Source organism: Pezoporus occidentalis, unplaced genomic scaffold (genome assembly GCF_034315485.1).
Source record: "Pezoporus occidentalis ecotype Australia unplaced genomic scaffold, CSIRO_AGI_Poc_V1 ctg124, whole genome shotgun sequence".
In the NCBI taxonomy this organism is placed as follows: domain Eukaryota; kingdom Metazoa; phylum Chordata; class Aves; order Psittaciformes; family Psittacidae; genus Pezoporus; species Pezoporus occidentalis.
In genome coordinates, this window is record NW_026913038.1 from 2,614,462 (window position 1) to 2,633,754 (window position 19,293).

Genomic DNA, 19,293 nt, shown 5'->3' on the forward strand with positions numbered 1-19,293 from the left:
CTTTTCCTCTGTGTGTTTTAGACATGGAAACTCTTTGTGACTTTACCAGAAAGCCAGGTATTAGCAGGGAACTCACAAAACCCACAGACTTTTACCCAGAGAGGGGAAACCTTGCACAGTTTATAGCACCATACCTGGGGATGTGATCAGAAATACCTGTTTTCTGGCAGCTGAACCACAAAGCCACATTTGATTCATCCTCAAAGCTCCAAATTGTCACTGATGATCACTAATGGCTCCATCAATCTACCTTCATGCAAGCTGTGAGACCAGCTAGGACAGGTATGACCAATCCTCTTCTCTCCCCATTTACAGCCAGAGGAGGAGAAGAATGATTTCTGAGCTCAGGCAGAAAGATGATGAGCAACATTTCTCAATTCCTTTCATGCATACCAAAAGTAAGAGTCTGAATCCATGCAGGTGCTAGTCTGCATCAGATATAAGCAGACTCAAACCCAGGCAGGGCTGGGCAGTGGGTTTTTGAGAAAGGAGAAACTGTGGCCCTCCACATTGCAGTGGAAAATATTCAATTTCCAAAGACAAGGCAAAGCTTGGGCTCCACAAACAAGTCACTGCATCTCTGTAGGGAGAAGACTTAGGTGTAGCGAGAGCTGCCTGACACCCCTGCAAGAAGAACTTGCCCTCTGCATCTGAGCCCACTGGGGAAGGAGATTGCCTGATAGTAGCTGAAAACTCCCAAAGGGGGTGAATAAGCCTCCACATCCGCAGCTCTTACCTGCAGAAAGAAACTGATCAAGACCTGCTAACCACCTACCTCCACAAGTATATAGCCCAGGACTTTCCTCTAAATGGCAATGCCCGTCACGTGAAGATCCTTTCACTACAAGAGTACCCTGGGGGTTCAATGGGTCAGATTCTAGTGGTGTAAGCAGGGGAAGCATCTTCCATTTCAGCAAAGCTGTCACCAACAGGAAATCAAGCCCTGGCCCTACCCCAGACAAAATCTTCCTTAACTGGGAGCCAAGCATTTCAGATATTGGCTTTAGATAATGAACAATTGTTGCACCAATGCCTGTTTTGTAGGGTGTGGCTGAAGACTGATTTTGTTCAAAGTCTTTCACATTAGGACAGAGGAAAATAATCGTTTCAATATGAGCATTTCAATAACAGAAACATTTGAACGGGTTCCACTATATTTTAAGAACCTGATGAAAAATGTGGTGAATAATTACATCCACTAGTTACTGGATCGGCATGTCTCAGAGCAGTTTCAGGGCGGAGGGATGAGAGGGCTGATCTAATGATAAGAAATATATTGTCATTGCATACTCAAGAGGAATGGAATACACAGCCAATGACTCTGAAAATGGATCTTGCCAACTTGTAGCAAAAGAGTGAAGCTCCCAGTCTTCTTCAGTGAAGTAATGCTCAATACTTGAAAATGATTTTCCCAGGTAGATAAATTGCTCATAAGGAAACATCTGAAATATCTCAGTTTCTCCCCCATACACCCACTCCCAACTTGTTCTGTTAAAGAAAAGAACATGGTTTAATTACCCCAGCTCTGAAAGACCGAGCTTCAACTTTCTCAAGAAAATGATCCATGAAAAAGGAAGAACTGTGGAAGACTTGAGAAGTCAGATAACCATGGTAGGTAACACCTAACTCATACTCATTAAATCATTGTCTATCTGAAAAGGCAGTAACAAGTAGCTCTATGGCATTTAGTGATAACAGAGATCAAACTGGTTGCACATGAACTTAACTGTAATAAAGAGAGCAATTTGCACAACTCAGTAATGAGTGTCAACCCGATGCTCCGTGTTGTACAACTGCACTGAAAGGCCACTCTAGTACCTATTCTGGTGCTATCTGGAGCTAGAAAACTCTGGGCAAACTCAGGGCTAGAACAAGTCTACTTGAACTCACTGGGTCTGATTGCATGAAGCTCAAAAGCCATCAGCACTGCTCTCCAGCTTGTCTCTTCTTAAGCAGGGTGCTGATGTCTTGAACACAAGCTCAGCTAAGTGACAGTCAAGAAAATGGGTAGAAATCCACTCCACCTTAAAAATGCTTCTTGTTGGTTTCTGTATTATCTTGACTGGTTGGAAGACAAAAGGAATCACTGGAAATCCTATCCCCCAGAAGTAACAGACTTCATTCAATGGATAGTCTGCTTGAAAAGCAAAGGAGCATTTGATATCATTTCAGTACTGACAGAAAGAAATAAGGGCAGAAACTCAAGGGAATTATGATGCTTACATAAGAGAGATTGTTCTTAAAAGCTGTAACATAGGAAAACATAGGAACAAGAAGCAGTAAGGCCTACCTCAAATGCAAAGGGTTAGATCTGTTGTCCCACATAGGAACATGACAAATCATGTCATTACATTTGCATACCTTTTCTAATGCACCTTGCTGTCACCACTGGATGGCAAAGCATGGTAACATGAGCTACCTTCAAAGCAAACAGTAGACACCATTCCCTTCCAGACTCAGAAACCTTGGTATACATCATTACTGCAAAATAAGATCTCTGGAGTTCAAAAACTTCTTAGAGGGACACACTCCAAAGGCATAAACTGTATGGAGGAGGCAAGGTCTATAAATCACTGCCAATCAGCTTCAAAAAACTGCTGTCATTGCTTCTCTGTGGAGGAGTAAAACGATGGAAGAAATTTCTGTTATGTATGGATGGCTCTACCATAGTATTATTTTAACACCATTTCCTTGTAACCCATCTACACACAACCATTTGAGCATTTGCTATAAAGTACGTATGGGGTGACTCATCCAGCTGAAGAATAAGCCTAATTGGTCAGACTTCCAGGACTCTGTGTGCTGAGCTATAAGAAATCATAATCTCATCTATTAGGAGATGTGACAAGTTGCAGAAGCTATCTAAAATTCCTGGAAGAGGTAGTGTGAAATAAGAACCGTTGCCTAGGGACAGCCTCTTCTATACGGTAATTAAAGAGCTCAGATCTGTGCTATTCTGGATGGATGAAAAATATGCATGCATAAGCTTAAATTCTGGCTCTGGCTTGCTCATGCGAGAAAGTTGTCTAATAATTCATTAGCCTCTTCAATAAAAGATACCCAAAAGGCAGAGCAAAGGGCATCTGTGGATTTGACTGCCATGTTCATACGGTCCCAGAATTTCCCCAGGGATTTCGCTCTTCTGTATAATGCAGCTACATGACTCAGGAAAAAAACCCAAGAACTTGGGAAGAGTTTCTTTCTCCCCTGAGAACATTCCCATACCAAGTTCTGCCAGAAGTAGAGTGGAAAGAAAAGAACATCATAGACTGAAACAAAACTTTGAAACCTTGCAGAGAAGTTATTAGCGCGGAGGAGAATTGCTCCTCGTACACAGATTAGCAGAGCTGTAGTAGCAAAATGGCTTCCTATGAAAACCCTTGAATTCAAACATTGCTGTTGACTCACACTAGTTGTACATGCATTTCCCATATGGCTCTCATATTTGAAAGCACTAAACCAATGGAACATCTACGCTTGGATGGACTATTGACCTTTCCCTTCATCATTTCTCTTGCAGAAATCAATGAGATTATTTACAGTGTAGAAGTACCAAGAGCCTGTCGCAAATATAGATGAATACCTGTAGTTTTAATCAGCGTGTTAGCAAGAAGTTGTGGATGATGCTTTCAATGCACCACATACTGGAAGGCTATACAAAGCAACCAGCCAGCAAAATAAAATCTGATGATCTCATTTATATATATATATATATATATATTTAAGCTTTTGAAAGTGTAGCCAAACTGAGATAATAAAAGTTAAGTATTCTATGTTTTCCTCTTACAAAAAACAAATGCACAATGATTTCATCAGTACTAGATAATAGTCCTGCTCATAACCAGAGGGCAGTGTTTTTAATAACTTCACTAAAAATATGCACTGGTACAAAAATGTGGTGCAATAAAAAAAAATTTACAAAAGGTAATTAAATATTACCTATTATCTCAGCTCATTTTTGTCAGGAAATAACACTACAAACTTAATATGATACATGGAAGCCTTATGAAAAGCAGGCAGGGAGAGGCTTATAGTCTTATCCAGTATTAGACGAGAGGCTGAGTGATTAATAAGTTGACATTGAAGAGCAGAGAATGGAAACCATATGGACCTTAGGGAAAGGAAATAGCTTAAAAATGAAACTGTCATGCTGCCAGGCTGCATAGGAAGAGGCATCCCACAGCCATCCCCACCACGCAGCGAAGGGGAAAGCAGCTTAAGCCTCTGTCAGCACTGTGCACATAGCTGGAGCTCCAGCCCCCTTGAGCCTGCTGCTGTGCGGTCCTTGGGCACACAGGGGTGGGACCAGTGGCAGAACCACATCAAAAATAGGAAGGGGAGAGGAAAAAAATACACTGAAATGAAAGGTTTGAATGCAACAGCAAGTTGGGTCTTTGAAGAATGGGAAAAATAAGACACACTATAGAAGGAGTAGATGGAATGAGATATATTCATGGCAGTGGATGAGCTATAACTGTACCTTATGGGTCTCCAGCATACCCAGTGTGTGAGGGTGAGATGCTCTTGATAGCTTTTTTAAGTAACAAGGCCAGATCTTTTGATGGGATTAAAACTTGGTGTTACACTAACTTTACCACTGTTCAGGGCTGCAGAATTAAGTTCTAAATACCCAGCGAAGCACCATTACCTAAAATATCAACAATGCCATTTATTGCATGTCACAAGCCAACACATCACTGCCAGAAAACTCTACATTTACTGCTGTTTCTCAGGCACACTGTGTCTGTTTCTGATTTGTACATTGCTCACACTGGAAAACGTCTGCTGCGGTTTTCAAGACTGGGGATTTAACTGTGGCTAATTCACTGTTTACTTTACAAGTGGTACCAACAGAGAGTCACTATTGGTGGTAAATAGGTAGTACGCATGCAATAACATCAGTGAAGAATTCAGTCAAATCAGCAGCGTGTAAGCCCCTGGTAAGTAACCTAGATCAAAACATATGATGTCCACTGGAAAAAAAAAGCCACCAAGAAGCTATAAACATTTATTCACAGACCTCTTAAGAATAAATGATGGCTTTAAATATCCTGGATGAAAGAAGCAGAATTGTTCTTGTGAAACATACGTAAGGTATTTTCTGGAAAGAACAGAAACAGGGCTGTTCGGTAGTGCTGCATAAAAGAGTAGCTAAACATTTCTCCTTCCAAGTTGAACAGGCTTTATCTTGAAGTCTCTCAAGAGTAAATGGCAACAATTTTTCCTGGATAAAATTCCAATTTTAAAAGTGTATTTTTCTTCTAAATTATTAGAAATACTGATTGATAATACACTTTTTTATTCCTTGCAAAACTAAGAACAGCTGGGCCAAATGAAAGATTATTAGTTCCTTGAGTCAATTCCTTAATTGTTAAGGACGATTCTATGATATGCTTTCACAAAAATTTATAAACCCAATCCTAGCTTTTCAAGGAACAGGACTATATCTGGGCACTGCCCACTCCCTCCCTGCTCAAATCATTGATATTTCCTCTGACTGGAAATGTGAAATCAGATCTCACATTTTTATCACACCCATGCTCTGTGTTTTAGGAAAAGCAGCGTATTTTCTCAATGAAAAGGAAGAAAATACTAGCAGCTACATGCTTGGAGTCAAATTTTAGGAGGAACTGAGCCATACTAAGATGCTGCAGTCAACAGGAACTGGGTGACACTCAATAATTCCTGAGTTTCTTTTTATGTTTGAGTACAACCTGACAAAAATTTCTCAAGGAAATATTTTTCATCAGAAAATTCCAACTCCTGTGAACCAAACCTGCTTACAGGACAGGATATGCTTGGGTACTTGTCCAATATCTCTTTTTTTTAATACAGTTTGAAATAGCTTTTAATCTATAATGATGTAGTTATATACCAATAAAATAGCTTAAATACAAAAAGGGTGGTTTGACTAGAAGACAAAAGAACTTTTTAAAGTCAAAACAAACTTTCAATCAACCTTCCCTGTGATATTTTTTATTCTTTTTAAACACAAATGTTTGAGAAGCAAAAGGATTCAATCCTGGTTTACTTTCCACCTGGGCTGGAAAATATTTTCCTCATTTTTCCTAAGTAGGAAAAGGAAAACATTTCCTACTTGAGATTTAGTTATGAACGCATTTTCATGCCTGTCCTAAAGAAAAAAGCTTTTTACTCATGCAGATAAACCTCTCTTTGACCCTAGTGATGAGTGGAGTGTTAAATGTGTTATGTCTTTACTGTCACTTTGATTCAGTTATTGCAAAGTGAATGGCATTTGCATCACAAGGCAGCAGAACAACCATTTCTTACCTTTAGCCTTTCTGTTACTCCATCAGTGAAACTGACTGTGAATTCAGCAATTTTGGGCACTCTGAGTTTTCCTTTGTTCTTCTGGTCAGGCTGATACTCTGTTCTTGTTTTCACAATTACCTGGAAAATATCAACACTTATAAGGTTTCTCCACACATCTTTTTGTTATCTAAGCTTGTCTATACAAACCATTCCCTGGACCTACAAAAATATCTTAGAACCACAAATTATCAGAAACTCATTATGCCCTCAGGAACTAAGAGAGACAAATAAATAGCCAGGCAAACCCAAAGATCTAGGACAGTGAACTTTGCACACTGAGTCCTAAAATAGCTGACAACAAAATATTTGACACCTATTTTGTTTAGGACTAGGCATATAATGTTTATATCATATCCCACAGGCAGAACATGCAGAGTAACAGCCCATCCTAAAGAAGAGCCCTTGCTCACTATAGCCCCATCCTAAAAACTTCCACTTACACAAATTTAAATTTTGGCCATTTGATGTTTCATTTATTCAGGCTCCAGATTATTCGTATGAATCTTCTACTATCAGCTTGGGTTTTCCCCAGAAGAAAACCATTTGGGTTTTCCTCAGTTTCATTTGCTGACTAATCCAGGTCCTACTAATCTTATAAAAACAAGGTGTCTTACACTTTTAAAATGGCTTTTAAAAGGGTAAGGTCAAATTCCCAATATTGCATTGTCAATTTGCATTGAATTTATCTGTAATCTAGAATGACCCTAAATACTGTGGGTAAAATGCACACCAAACAGAGAAGGTAACACATAATGCCAACTGCCACCAGGGGGGTAAGCATCGGGGCTGTGCTCTGAAACTAACAGCCCTTCAGAGGAGCGAGCGTATCCACCTCATTATACATAAACCTCTTAAAAGACTACCCACCCATGAGCCTATATAGCTAAAGAGCATTGTGAGAGCTTGCCAGTGTAGCCACACTATTGTACTCTAGCTGGAGAATGCACGAGAAGACAAAATGGCCCCGGCAATTCAGCACTAGCCAAGAGCTGGAGCTCATTCCTAGAGAGGAGGCCTGTGGCTGTGAGCACACACGGTCCTTCTGCACAGGATTCCCAACCAGGAATAAGGTCCACAAAGCATACAATGGTTTGGTGTGGTTCGCAAGGTTCTGATACGTTAAACACAAAAAGATAGAACACTGAAGTTCTCCACTCCAGGGTCAACACTTCATCTTGCTGGCCTCACATTTTGACAGCCGTCAGCCTTGCCAAGGCGAAAATTAAACACTCCGGGAGTGGTGACTGGTTCATGTGAGAGTGACAAGAGTGATCCTAAAGCTCTTTGTCAGAAACAAAAAGTCATGAGGGATTGAAAAAGATTAAGCGATGCACAAGGCTAAGTTGCCAGCTAATGAAGAACCTATTTCCAAATGAAGATAGCAAAGTCTGGTTTGGACCACAGAAAACCCCAGGTATTTAATCCTGCTGCGCTTAATGCCATGTGCAAATCCGAGTGAGAAAACCAGCGAGGAGTCATAAGCCAATTTTCTGGATTCAAATGCAAATCATTAAAGACTGATGAATATTTACATCCTTCAGCAAATCCCTCTCAGCAATATTTATTACAGTAGCATTTGCAACATTAAGACTTGGGAAGAAGAGGGGACAAAAAGCCACCCAAATATATTTATTTGTGTTAGCATTTTGGAACTCAGGATTTCTGATGACATGACATAGATGATGGGAAATGACACATAGGGACAAGCTTGTTTCAGAGGGTTTGGGATGAACCCTAATCCTACTCTGAATCTGGTATTGAATCAAGCCCCACTGTGCTCTGAGATGACAAATAAAGCAAAGCTCTCTCTCCAGCCACAACAAACCGGCTCAGCTCTGAGTTACAAACAAGGAGTAACCTCATTTTCTCACTCAAAAGGAGGCAAATGCACTCAGGCCTCCATGCAGCTGGCCCCCAATCTTCTCGCTGCCCTTTTGTAAACCCTGTACAGCAAATTGTAGAGCGTCAGCCCTCAACACTTGCCAACCAGTGTTCAGAAATTGCACTCATTCTGCTTTCAAACCGACCAGTCGCAGCATCCAATTCTCCCAAATTCATGCTTCCTGCTTGATATGTTAGCTGCAGACAAAATTTTTACATGCATATGAGGGCTTTTCCACAGGCTCTGATGTTGGCTCTTAACGATGGACCATGAAGCCAGAATACAGTAAAATAAAAATAAATTAAAAGCCTTACTTGTATCTAGAGATAATTGAATTTTCTTCCATTCTTTGTCATTAACACCAGCTTTCTTACGGGTATTTTTTAACTGCTGTTACATTCACCCAGTACCCTATAGGCTGGAAAGTTTGACTTATGCTGTCTACAGGGATACAGCATGAGACTGAAAATAAACCAGAAGGCATCAGATTCAAGTCCAGTAGCAGTGTCTATCACGTCTGTGAATAAATAAGTAAGCTCAGTCCCCAGCCAGATCAGAAGCCACTGAAACACAACTTGCTGGCAGTGCCAGCAGCGAGATGTGTGTGCACAGAGCCATGGTCATCCTGCTGGTCAGTGTTTTGCAAAGAAACTTGCAGTGGTATCAAAAAGCTTTAGTAGAGCAGGTAAGGAATACCTTTGCTAAATGCCTTTTGGCATCGCAAAAGCTAAATATCTGCTCTCCAGAAGTATCTTTGTCAGGCACCTGGTGGAATTACTTGGCAGAAGAAAGCCAGGGCAGTCAGTAAGGTCTCCTCTTTGAAAGAGAGCACAGAAATGAAATGACAATGGACAGACAGAAAACCATAGTGTGTGGGTAGCATTCAACATTGTGGCAGTAACGATAAAAAATGCTGTTTTGCTGAGGGCACGGTGTGCACATGCAGAAGAAGAGAACTACAGTTCAGTCCCCTACAGTCTAAATAAATAAGCCTGCGCATGGATCCCGCTTTTGCAGCCATTCACCCCCTCTCCATCCAACAAGCTGCCATCAGGATGCCCACGCAAAGGCTTCTGGAAATTGAGTTGTGCTCATCACAACCCTCGAGCCTCCTGCACTAGTGAGACCACCCCTGGCAGTACCCAGGGACAGGAGCGAGCATTGTCAGATGGTAATACAGGGATACACCACACCCCACACACAGGGCTTTTAGCAGCGCATTTGCTACATTGACAGCCTCCCATGCATGTGTCAGATGTGTCTCTAAACAGGTTTAAAGGAGAGCTATCAAAAGAACTTTTCAAAATACAAAGTATTAATCTAAGTGCAAATTTAGAAAAGGAATGGTTAATCTTATATATGTATCATTATTGGGTGCTTGCTATTTTGGTTGGTTGTTCCGTTTTCATTTTCCAGTTTTCTGATTTGGGAATGCAGATTTGCCTCCTCCCTCCCCACCCCGCATTCCCTGCCATCAGTCCAATTGCACCTTTTCTTTCCACTTTGTCACTGCGAAAAAATTCCTGGCAGTAAAATCTTCCCGAAATTCTAACCAAATCGCTGTTGGATGTACAGTAATAAAAACCCCACTGGCTCCACAGTCAGTGCAATGATCAGCATTCATTTATCACCGGCTGCCCCAGAGCAATTCGATCAGAGCCCAGGATCCCACTGTTTCAATGCAAACAAGGTACATTCATCTCACACCATGACAGGTTTCCTGGGAGAGCTACTGGCGTTTATTACAAACCACAGCCAGCAGAATGATCCCCATTCTCTCTTCTTGTTCGTTTTGCAGCTTTGCTGACTTCAGTAGAGTTATTCTTGATTGAAACAGCAAAAGGGAGTGTAAAACTGGGGTCCTGTGCAGACTGCAATTCCAAGCAAGATCAAGTGAAAGAAATGCCCATCTCCTCATTCCCTTCCCTGCAATGCTGTTAAGGTGGAAATGAACTGCTGTAACTCCCAGAGCTGGCAGCAATTCTTAGCTGTGCCTCCTGAGTTCAGACAATAAATGCAGACAATCGAACTAGTGCTTAAATGGACAAATAGTCTCTTGCATACTCCTAAAAGGAAAACAATTCACCCCCTCTCTACCCCCACTGCAGAAACACCATTCTGCCTATTCTCTGCACTTGCCTCCTTGAGCTCTCACCTCCTCCTGCATGCTCCCTAACTCACACTCCTCACGGTAAGAAGGGTCTGGCTGTTTTAGGTTGGCATCCCCAAACATGAACTTGCAAGAGTAGGGGATTGTTATTATTATTATTCGTCTCATGAAGCAACCTGCACACCTACAAAATGAATACTTAAAAGCAAGAACAGCCCCATCAGCTTTTTGGATTGTTTGAGCCTTTGCAGTTGCTGGATAAATAGCCTTTGAACTTTTTTGGACACTAGTCAGCCTTTGTGTTCCATCATCCCTGATCCAGCACCAGCTTATGCCTGTGCCTCACTTTGTGTGTTGCGATGGTCCACCAAAGACAGCAATCTCCCTGCCAGCTTAGGCCAGCCTATCTGTAGTCCTTTAAAGTCTATACTGCAGATGGAGCTAGATGAACACTAGCTTGGGGGAATCTCCATGCAAATTATGTTGCTGCTGTGACCTCTTCTTGGGTGACATGGTTTAGTGTGAGGTATCCCTGCCCGTGGCAGGGGAGTTGGAGCTAGATGATTTTAAGGTCCTTTCCAACCCTAACTATTCTATGATCCTGTGATTTCCCAGAGACCCTTCACCTTTAACTTGCAGAAAGACTGTGCTGTTCATGGCAGACGCAATAAAGGGGACACAAATAAATAATCCTTCTTCATTTCATATCTGACATAAAAACATTCTTTGAAAGTTGCTTCTTAGATGGAGTTTGCAAACTGATTGTAAGAATATAGGAAGAGATAAAAGGGCTTCCATGCACCAGTGAAAAGACATCTAATTAGAGGAATCCACACTGCAGTCCTTGAAGCTTCTTCTGTAACCAAGTTTATCTAGCATTTGTACTTGTTAACTTCCAGTTCAGCAAAGCACTTAAGCATGTGAGTAGTCCTATTAACATCGAGGGGATGTTAGTCAGATATTTGAAGTTAAGTGTGCATTTAAGTGCTTTGGACAGATCAGAGTTTAAACTGGCTTCAATCACCTTCTCACAGCCAGCTATAACCCTGATGCTTAGGGCTCCTGTGACATTCTTCTGCAAGATGGCTCAAAGCACTTTACAGACCAGCATGACCCCAGTATTCCATAATACTGGTGGAGTACTATGGGAATATACTATAAAAAAGAGGTTTAGTAATGTGCTGAGTCACATCAGCAATTGGTGGTTGTGTCACGAAGACAGACCACTGCTTGCTACTACTCACAGTGCACCAGGTTTTCTCAGGTTTTCATTAACTGAATGCTAATAGTATCTCCAGGACATCCTCCATACAAATGTAACATTCTTGGGATTAAGGGACAGCAAGATATGGCTGGGGTGGGTAGTAAGTCAGATGCTGCATAGAAAAAAGCAGCTTTCTGCAGAACTGATGTCCTCAGTGATCCTAGGTTAGCACTTGTAACAACAACACTCTCCATGTCTTGAAAGGGTTTACTTTTTATTCTTTCTTGCGTCTTCTGGTTCCTCATTCCAATCCCTCAAATACTTTCCTGCAAAAGCTCAGTAGCAGCCAATAGCGAATGGCTTGTAAAAGTTCTAAAAACCCAAACACAATGGGACAACAAGCCATATTTATCATGCTGCTCCACACAAACAAGATTTTTCTAATGGTCCTGTTTGCTAATACATTTATTGAGTCCTGAACCTAAATGCACTTATTATTCTTGGCTTATTGCTAGTGACACCACTGGAATCAATAGGAAAGCTTTCCTCGGCTCTAATGAATGCAGGACCAGGCACCTTTTCTGTAGTGATGCTTTGGAAAATTATAGGTGTGCTGAGGTGAGAAACAACAGATAAGAGTCTGTGTACACCAGCGGGAAATCCATCCTCAGCAACCTTGAGAAAGTAAACAGTAGGGGAGTGCTGGGAAAACTAGAGATTTTGGATGCTGAAAGAAAAAAGAAAGCAAGCTTTTAACCAAGTGGATTATATTAAAAGCATTTGCTTTGAGAAGGAAGGATCAGAGTAGACGTGAAATGTGACAAATGGAAAAATATCACATTAAGCATGGAACCTTAAAAAGGATTTTCCTGCAGTGGGATGAACTAAGTGTTTCAGAAAATGAACTGATATGAATTCTGAGTCTTGTCTCCAACTGGCTAAATGTAACATCATTTATTGCCACTTTATATGTGCGTTTGAGCTCTATGGTTTTCCCTGAAGAAATGAGTAATAATATTTAACGTAACTGGCATTGTGAAAGCTATAAATTATTCATTTAGCAAAGGACATGCAGCCCTGCTGTAATTCCCACTTCACTGCCATGGTGTATGTAATATATTGTGGTTCAGGTGCTGCAAAGTGCAAACCATAAAAATTTAAAATACTACTTCCCAGGATTATTAATAATGAAGAGTCTCTCACTCGGAGTGGCTGTCAGATTGACAGAAGAGATAAACAAAATGTGTTTCTCCTACTAAGGATAAAGGTTTCTTCCAGGTTCAAAGATGGACTTTGTAGTCCCACAAAATGGTTGTAACACCCCAGCAGTTTCCATGTAAATTAGTCATGCTCACTTTTAAATGAAAATGAGACTCTGGGCTTAACTCGTTTCCATGCCTTTCTTCATTCCTTGCAGAGAGAGAACAGAAAATAGAAACTTACACATCATGATTTCCTTTGCCTTCATCACCCAACTGAGCATCAAGAGCTGAGAAAGACCTTAGACCATGTCCCAGCTGTAGCACGCTGTCCAGGTTACTGGTGGTACCAAGATGGTGACCCTCAGACTTGGCACTAAATCTGCTGTGACTGAGCTGGTTTCTATGCTTATGTGCTTGTACAAGCCAAGGGATGGCTAAAATTTACCACCTGCTCACACACAAAATTCTCCAGTGACCTACAAGCTCTAATCCTCCTACACTGCCAGCTTCAAAGAGCAAATGAGATGTACACATTGCCAACAATAGCTGAAGTGAAAATACACAGCAGTAAAAGAGTATAGGAAAAGAGATGGAAAAAATCATGGTTTAGGGCTTAAAACAATCTCTTTCTTTGCAGGCTTAGGATGAAACATTGGCAGACATGAGCATCTCCATGCCTACTGTAGCATCCCCATACCTACTGTAGCATCTCCTGCACCTCCTTCTAACTCTTGCACTAGCTCCTGCTAGAAACAGGACACACTGGACAGGGTGGACCAGTAATCTCAGACTACCTGGCCATCACCATGCTGCAAATGCTCAGATTTTTAGACAATTAGGTCTTTTAGAACTTTCCCAAATAATTATGACTATGTCTCATTCCAGGGGAGAGGCAGCTATGCTTCCAAATCTATAGGATGACCACATCTCAACAGGCAGACTTCTCAGAGATTAATATTAAAATAAGCATTTGAGGTGTATGTAATGGTGGTCCCCATGGAATCCTAGTCACCATTTGAATACATAAAATGCCTGAAATATTAAGCAGCAAAAAGAAAACAAAAAGGAAAATTCAAGAAAAGGATGCCCTGGGATCAAATCCATAGTCAATGGAGAAAGCCACAGTCAGAAACACTCTGCTGTTTTCCCCCGTTTTAGCTCATCTAATGGGTGTTGTGCTGGAAATGAGTTTCACAGAGGGTGGTAGGAAAAAAGTGGTCTCCTGAGTGAGTGCCAAGAGGGTATTCCAGGCAGAAGGAACATCATAAAAGCACAAAGACAGCAAATATAATCAGCCCTGGCATCACCAATGAAAGGCAGCGCAGAATATAAGGGCTGCACTGGAAGCTGAAAGCAGCTGAGGAGAGAAAGGCATAGCTCACAAGCACAAAATGAGCTTGAAAATTATCCTGCTAAGTCTCCCTACAAATCCCCAGGTGACCATAACCATTAGGAACCCACAGGAGGCTTTGAAGGGGTGACAGAAATGGATTTCAGTAGGTTCAGCCAGCAGAGAGTACAGCAAAGCAGACAAAAGAATCAATCTCACAGCTGTAGTGATGGTAAATTGGCCAGGGTAAATTAGCAGAGCTCCACTGATCTAAACTACACTGATTTACACTAGACAAGAATCCTGGGCAGTCTTACTTTCCAGACCAGTAAGTAACTGGTAGATGGGGTTCACTTCATGATCTTACTGAAGCAACTTCTACTTGCAGCAATGGGCTTTTATGTTAGAAAACAAAGAAACAAAAAAGAATAGATTACAACAGACTTAACCAAACATCTATATCCTAATAGACTTTTCCTGTGTCCATTTCTGCTGTTTCTGCAGAACACAGCTCTAATTCCAGTGCAGACAATACTGGGGTTAAGAGAGGGAGCTCACAAAACCAGGCACAAGCTAGCTTTAAAACCATCTAATTCAGTCACTGATAGCAGTGAAGTAAAGAAGAGAAAATTTCTCCACAGGCTATACAAATCGCAAGATTTTCTCTGGTGAAGATCTGCAGCAGCCATGCGTTATCAGTATGCAAGGAAGGCAGTTGAATGCCACCCCAGGTGCCTGCAAAGGCTGCGGGCACATGCTTGGGTTGCAGGGCAGTCCTTGCTGTGAGCGGATAGCTTGTGGATGGAGGTGCTCAGTGTGCTAGGAGAAGGGTGGTCCCACAGCAGCTATACCCAAAGAGGAGCATGAACTGCCAAGACCCTTGAGCAGGGCTGTCCAAAGCACGCAAACAAAATCAGAAAGGCTACCCCAGAAACTCCATACTGCCAGAGGGCGTGCTGCTGCAAGTATTTATTACAGCTTAATGAGCAGAGGCGATGTTTACATTCAAATACACATTTAGAGGACAAATGGATTTGCACAGTGCAGGAGGGGGACAATGCCACAGGAGAGGAAGTCTCAGACTTCAGTATTCGTAGAGATTAGGCAGAGTATCCCAAGGGGAGAAAGGAAAGGATGGGGAAAGGCAAGAAAACCTGCCCACCCCTTCATATTTGTAATGCTTTCTTCTTGTTTCCTTCCCTTCTTTTATGCATGCTTTCTTTCTCTTTGCATCCTCCTCCCCCTTTTACTCTTCCTCCCTTCAACTGCCACAATTACTAGCCCTTCCCCATCTCTCCTTTTGCTGTTTGCTTCATCCCACCACATTCACCAGCAGCATGAACAGGAGCACAGCCACCTACCCCAGCTGCCTCAGCAGCCCCCCAGACAGAAGTAGGGGAGGCTGAGCTGCCTCTGGCCCCACCACGTGTAGCAGCACCCCCAAACCACTTCCATGTTGCCTTAACAGCATGTGCCTTCAGGCTGGCTGCAGCCACCATGTGCTGCTGGGCTTCGCGGAGGGAAGGCTGACATAGGTATTTCTGCATGGAGCTGCAAGTAGTCCCCTAGGTACAAAAGCACTCATCCAGCATACTATTAATTATGCCTGCTCAGCTGGCCAGGACAAAACATTATTTTCTGTTAAACCGATAGGGACAGGCTGTGAACACAAGGGACCCTCCTGATTTTCAGGAACTCTTGATTACCCTGTGTACACGCGTGGCCACGGCTACTCAGAGAGGGGTGAGGCCAGGGAGGGAGAAAGGCAGGCGCATGGGTTGGGAAAAGCATTTGAAGAAAGCAGTTACGTCTGTTTTTCTTTCTTGGACTGGATGGCAGGAATTTGTCACCAGAGAAATTATTTCTCAAGCCTCCAGATGCATTCAAAGTGGAGAACAATGGACCACATGACAAGCCTTCTGCAGCCTTCACCACAAAAGAGATGCCGGATGTTTTTTTTTCAGCCCTGACAATGGCTTTTATGCACTTTTGTATTATGTAAAATTGGGATTTTTACTGCCAGAACAGAGGCATTTCCTGCTGGAGCAAACTGAAGCAAGCCTATGAGACCAAAGGGTCCCCAGTCGTTGGTCTCATTTAAAATTTCAGTGAAGCAGTATGGTCCCTGGAAAGCTGCGTATCTTCTAACATTATCATTGCAGAGACACGTAACAATTACAGCCAAAGCACTTTGTCTGTGCCTAGGAAAACAAGTGAACAGACAGCCTTTTCCCCTTTGGTCCTAAAAGAAAAAAGACTTCTCTTTTTTTTTTTTTTTTGGCTTTTTGGGTAAGAAGAAATGAAATTCAGAGACATAAAAAGCCAGGTCAAAGGCTTGTCATTGGTGATGGCTATTGTTCCTCTTACATGGATGGATTCCAGCAAAAAAGCCACGGAAAAATGCTTTAAAAGCATCTGGCTGCCTTCTGCAAATGCCGCCCCAGCAACAGACAGAGGATGAGGGAAATGCTTGAAGGTAGTCAATAAATACAAATACACTAACTAAGCAGGCTTAGCACCCTAGGGAAGAAATTACTGTCCCGGGTACGTTTCTCCCCTTGCAGCCATACAGCTGCTGGCAGAACAATGAGAATGCTGATGCTGCAGAAGGAATAGCATGAGCCTTGGGAGGAATCATCCCCGTTTGGTGGAAAAAGAAACAGTCAGTTCAGTGGTCAATAATTTTAAATAAAGATTGCCAAATTCAAACCTCCTGAATTCCTGCCTGCATTTTCCCAACAGCATCAAGGTGGAAGTCAGAGGGAGCTGCTAAGCACACAGCCCTTCGCAAAACAAGCCTGTTAGGAAAGCATGCCCAAAAGGACAGCCAGTAAGTTTAAGAATACCTTTAAGAAAGTGTTTCCTCCTACTACCCCTACATCATTTCTTATAATCAAGGAGCTATCTGAAAAGAGATCTGCTCCAGGGATTAATCACATGAGCAAAAGCTCCATTTTATATTCTTTCTCTGTATTCTTTCTCTAAAAGGGGAGCCAGACACTGAAAACATCTGAAAGAGATGAATCCATGGTGAAACACCTACAGAGATTAATACTGACAGTCACGTTGAGTGACTTTCAAGTGATCCTGCTATAAAAACATCTTTAAATGAAGAAAAAGTCAGGTATTTAAAGCCTTAAAAACGTATTTTTTAGTCTGTAGATTCCATAGGCTTTGTGGGGTGCATTTAAGGATCTGCAAAGGTAAGTTTATGGACAAACAGGCTTGTTTTTCCTCCAATGTGCATGCAGGTGTCTAAGGCTCAACTGGAAAAAAGCCTATATATTAACAGAGCTTGCAAACCCTTGCCACGCAATATACACACACGGAGTGAAGGTATTACTGCACACTGGCAGTAACAGCAGTTGGATTACCCAGCACAGACCTCATACACTCTCGAATCACGAGCCAAAGCTGACACTACTCCTCCTTCAGACAGACTGAAGCTAGGGCAAGTACAGAGCCCCAGGCTGCACTCAAACCTCCTTGCTCTGGTTCTGATGCACCCTGGATGCCCTGGACCCAAGGTTAGATGCAGGTCAAGGGCTCGCAGTTTCTTAAATGACGATACCCTCTAATGGCAAAGAGAAGCCCAGACAAGGGAGTATTTAGCAGATTGGTTGCATTCTTTCCCCAGCACTCACAGGACAATGCCCGGGCACACTAGCAGCGCTTTGTTGCGATGGCAAAGGCGCTGTGATCGGCAGGAGCAGGCGGGAAGGCCAGGAGCAGGGCTGGGAGCATTGCCGCCTTGTGGTTAACAGCGAGGAGAGATGGGCTTGACTTTAAAAACAAGTGAGCAAACCGCCTCGGAGCTGTTGCACGCAAACCCTCCACCAAAGCTGGTTTGGTTCTGGTCATTTATGCAGCATCCCATGCAAGAAGCACAGAAACCACCTTGGCTTATGTTTGCATTCTCCCAAGCTGAAAGTCAACAGCTGGCAGGTTTTAGGAATGGACAGAAAAAAAGTCAAATCGATTTTCATTGTTCAGGGTTTTTTTAACCCTACCCCCTGACTGCAAGGCAAGTCCAAATACGAATACACTCTGAAAGATTTGAAATCCACGTCTGCTCTTCCTCAGGCTCACAGTCTGACTGCATTCAATAACAGCTTTGCTTTACTGGGTACAAAGCTGGAATTTCCCCCATCACTTAACCTTTGCCCAAGCTTTTCACCTGAGGCTCAACTCCTTATTAGCAGGTCTTTAAAGGGACCCTCTGCCTCAGAGTGAACTCACCCCAACGTAATCTGCTCCACTATGAGCAAAGGAAAGAGGTTATGAATTATTTTGCTTTTATCATAAATAACCTCTCCTTCTTGAGAACGGACTGCCAGCCACTGTTAACTCCAGGCCTACTGCACACAGGAGCTGAAGCAGTCTGCAGAAATCAATACCATTGACTCTAATGAGTTCTGAATCATTCTTAGCACTCCTGGAGATACATCCCATGCTTCCAGCAAAGAAAAATATGGAAGTCAGTAGATGCATTGGCAGTAATGTATGCTAATGAAGGTAATGTAACCTAACAACATGTGAATTATTGATGTAGGCATGTTTAAGCAGAAAAATCAGCAAGGAATCACACCAGACCAATACACTCCAGTATTTGTTCACCAACAGGCAATTAGAAGGTGCTGGTCCTGAGAACACGCATTACCACTTTATTAGCTTGAAAGGATTTTTGCTAAGTTATCCGTGCCTCACCTGCTCCATGAGTCATTTAAATTTCACATCCTGTGACACTGCGTGATCTTAATGAGCCATTGTACTAGCATTAAATGAGCTCACTTTTACACATCTGTAATTTCCTCAGAGCTTTTCAGACATTTATCATAAATCACACTGCTTTGCTTGAATTTTTTTGCTTAATGTTATTTATAGATAAGGGCTGGTTTAGCCTCTCATTCACAACAATTCATGGAAGCGTAACTCTCCTGAATGCAGCAAAGTTGCTCCATGAGGCACATGGAGAGTGAAGCTAGTTCTTTTGTCTGGCATAGCTCTGGTTCCCAGGATGTAAAGGCAGTTGACTCAGCTCTACCTCAAAATAAACATAGTTCGCCTATCTAGACAGTTTTATCACATCCATCATGTTTTCCTAATGCATTTAAAGTTCATTTTGTACTACAGTAAAAGCAGGATATATGTTCAATAATCATCAGTGTTAATTTTACTATTATTCCATTATCCTATGAGATCTAATCATTCTGTCTGTACTTCTGGGTGAGC

General features: G+C 42.2%; 1 protein-coding gene across 1 annotated transcript in view; it reads right to left on the reverse strand.

The window, feature by feature from the left end:
* NSG2 (neuronal vesicle trafficking associated 2) overlaps positions 1-19,293 on the reverse strand; it is a 36,366-nt gene that overhangs the window by 15,471 nt on the left and 1,602 nt on the right. The window contains exon 3 of the mRNA XM_062607728.1: positions 6,292-6,411. Within this exon, the coding sequence (XP_062463712.1) occupies positions 6,292-6,411 (120 nt within the window). The remainder of the gene's footprint in view (positions 1-6,291; positions 6,412-19,293) is intronic.